The 1,988-nt window shown below is 52.9% G+C and overlaps 1 protein-coding gene across 1 annotated transcript; it reads right to left on the reverse strand.

Moving 5' to 3' along the window:
• Positions 1–426: 426 nt before the first annotated feature.
• LOC129214414 (microtubule-associated proteins 1A/1B light chain 3A-like) lies at positions 427–1,778 on the reverse strand (the record flags this gene model as incomplete). The annotated part of the gene is made up of 2 exons (XM_054845976.1): positions 427–1,132; positions 1,663–1,778. Coding segments are annotated over 2 exons (279 nt in total), but the record flags the coding sequence as incomplete, so codon positions are not given.
• Between the last annotated feature and the right edge of the window lie 210 nt (positions 1,779–1,988).

The raw sequence follows: 1,988 nt of genomic DNA on the forward strand, positions 1-1,988 counted from the left end.
ATGGCCATCAGCCCCTGCCTTTGGTTGGAAAAGCGTTTTGACTGAGTGCTCAGGGAGATTTCCTGCACTACTCAACGTAACTACTCATACCGAACACACTGTCACAGGTCGGGCAAGGATAACCATGTTTCCCACATCACTATCCAGTGCTCCGTCCTCTAAACTGAGCTCAACTGTCAGCAGAGGAGCAGCACTATATATGGCAAACCTGTATAAATTAAAAATAAATTCCACTGACATCTACTATGCTTTAAAGTGCAATGAAGCCTGATTTATTTACCTACAGAATACAGGAAAGATTACCCCCTCTCCCCATTCCAATCTATCCCTGAAAAAACCAACAACGACCGCAAACAAAAAACCCAATAAAATAAATCTAAAGGATATACATTATCCACAGTCCTATAGAGACGCCTACATCTACTCAGCAGCACCAAGAATCTGATAGGAGTGTAATTAAAATCAATTAAAACTCAGGAGCAATGGTAACGTGTAACATCTGTTTGCTGCTTTTGCAGACCTCCTGCCCTTTATATTAGTGTCTTGGAGGGGAGGCAGCTCTCCCTGTGCGGAAAGGGAAGGCGACAGTGTCCTGTCCTCTCTCCATCACCAGCCGAACTGTTGCGTCAGTAGGCTACAAACACGCGCACACACAGAGCACAGCGAGAGCAGCTGAAGGTTACACGAAGGGGATGGGATAGGAAGCCGAGGCCCCGTGTGTGCATGGGTAGGTATGGATGCACGTGGGTGCGTGTGTGGGGGGAGTGGGCCTAATTACACAGAGGTGAAGGGTTGTGCGAGTCCAACACCCGCCACAAGCCTCTTTGGTGACAGGGTGATAGGGAGGGAGGAGGGGAAAGGGAGTCAGCACAGTCCCCCTCTTGTGAGCCTCTGGTTGTGTTGTCTTCTGAGGCCGGGGGCCTGTGCGCCACAGTTCATCTGTCTCCGCGTGCCACCTCTCAGCAGGCCTCAGTAGCCAAAGGTCTCCTGGGAAGCATAGACCATGTAGAGGAAGCCATCCTCGTCCTTCTCCTGCTCGTAGATCTCCGAGATGGGGGTAGACACACTCACCATGCTGTGCTGGTTCACCAGCAGGAAGAAAGCCTGGGTGGGATTCAGCTGCAAGCGACGCCTGTGGGGAAAGGGCAGGAGGGCCTGGGTGAACCCACCAGCGGTGGGCAGTGAGACAGCAAGTTCTACCTCCCCCCAGCCATCTTGTTCACATGAGGCCAGGCCTGCACAGCTAGGACCTCCTCCCACACGCTCAGGACATGGTGTCCATGAGCCCAGCTGTGCTGCTTGGGGCTCCAAAGCCTCCTGAGTCAGGAATCTGCAAAGCCCCTTTCTCCAAGCGCTGCTGGGAAGGGCAAAGCAGAGGGGCCTCTTCCATCTGAGCTGATGGATAAAAGAAGGGGATTGGAGTCCCCTTCGTTACCTCATGGAGTGTCCCTATGAGGGAGAGGTCACAGTCCCTCAGCAGATGTTAAGAACCTGTTCCCCCTTGCCCCACCATCACACAAGGATGCTGTGGTCATCCTGTCCCCTAGCCACCCTCAGCAGCTGCCTCTGCCTTCTGCCTCATCCTCACCCCACCACTCTCTGTTCAGGGCCTGTGGGTGAGGACAAGGTTCACAGCATGCCAGTTGGGGCCATCCCACTCACCGGATTATTTTGACCAATTCACTCATGTTGACATGGTCTGGGACAAGGAACTTGGTCTTGTCCAGCACTGGCAGCTGTTTCTCCCCTTTATAGCGTTCGATGATGACCTGGGGAGAAAGTCAATGGTAGGGTTAGCCGCAGCTCACGGTGTCCAAGCACTGGCTTTGAGGTCAAACACGAATCAAACTAGCACAAGTGGAAAAGTTGAGGTAAGGCCCCACTTTGCTTCACCCTCACAGGAAAACAAACAAAAGGACATGAGCAGTGACCACCAGGTTGGCTGCAGACAGCTCTTCAGCAGAGAGTCATCTGTCCGCCTGAGCCAG

The sequence above is a fragment of the Grus americana genome, chromosome 17, assembly GCF_028858705.1.
Source record: "Grus americana isolate bGruAme1 chromosome 17, bGruAme1.mat, whole genome shotgun sequence".
NCBI classification, from domain to species: Eukaryota; Metazoa; Chordata; class Aves; order Gruiformes; family Gruidae; genus Grus; species Grus americana.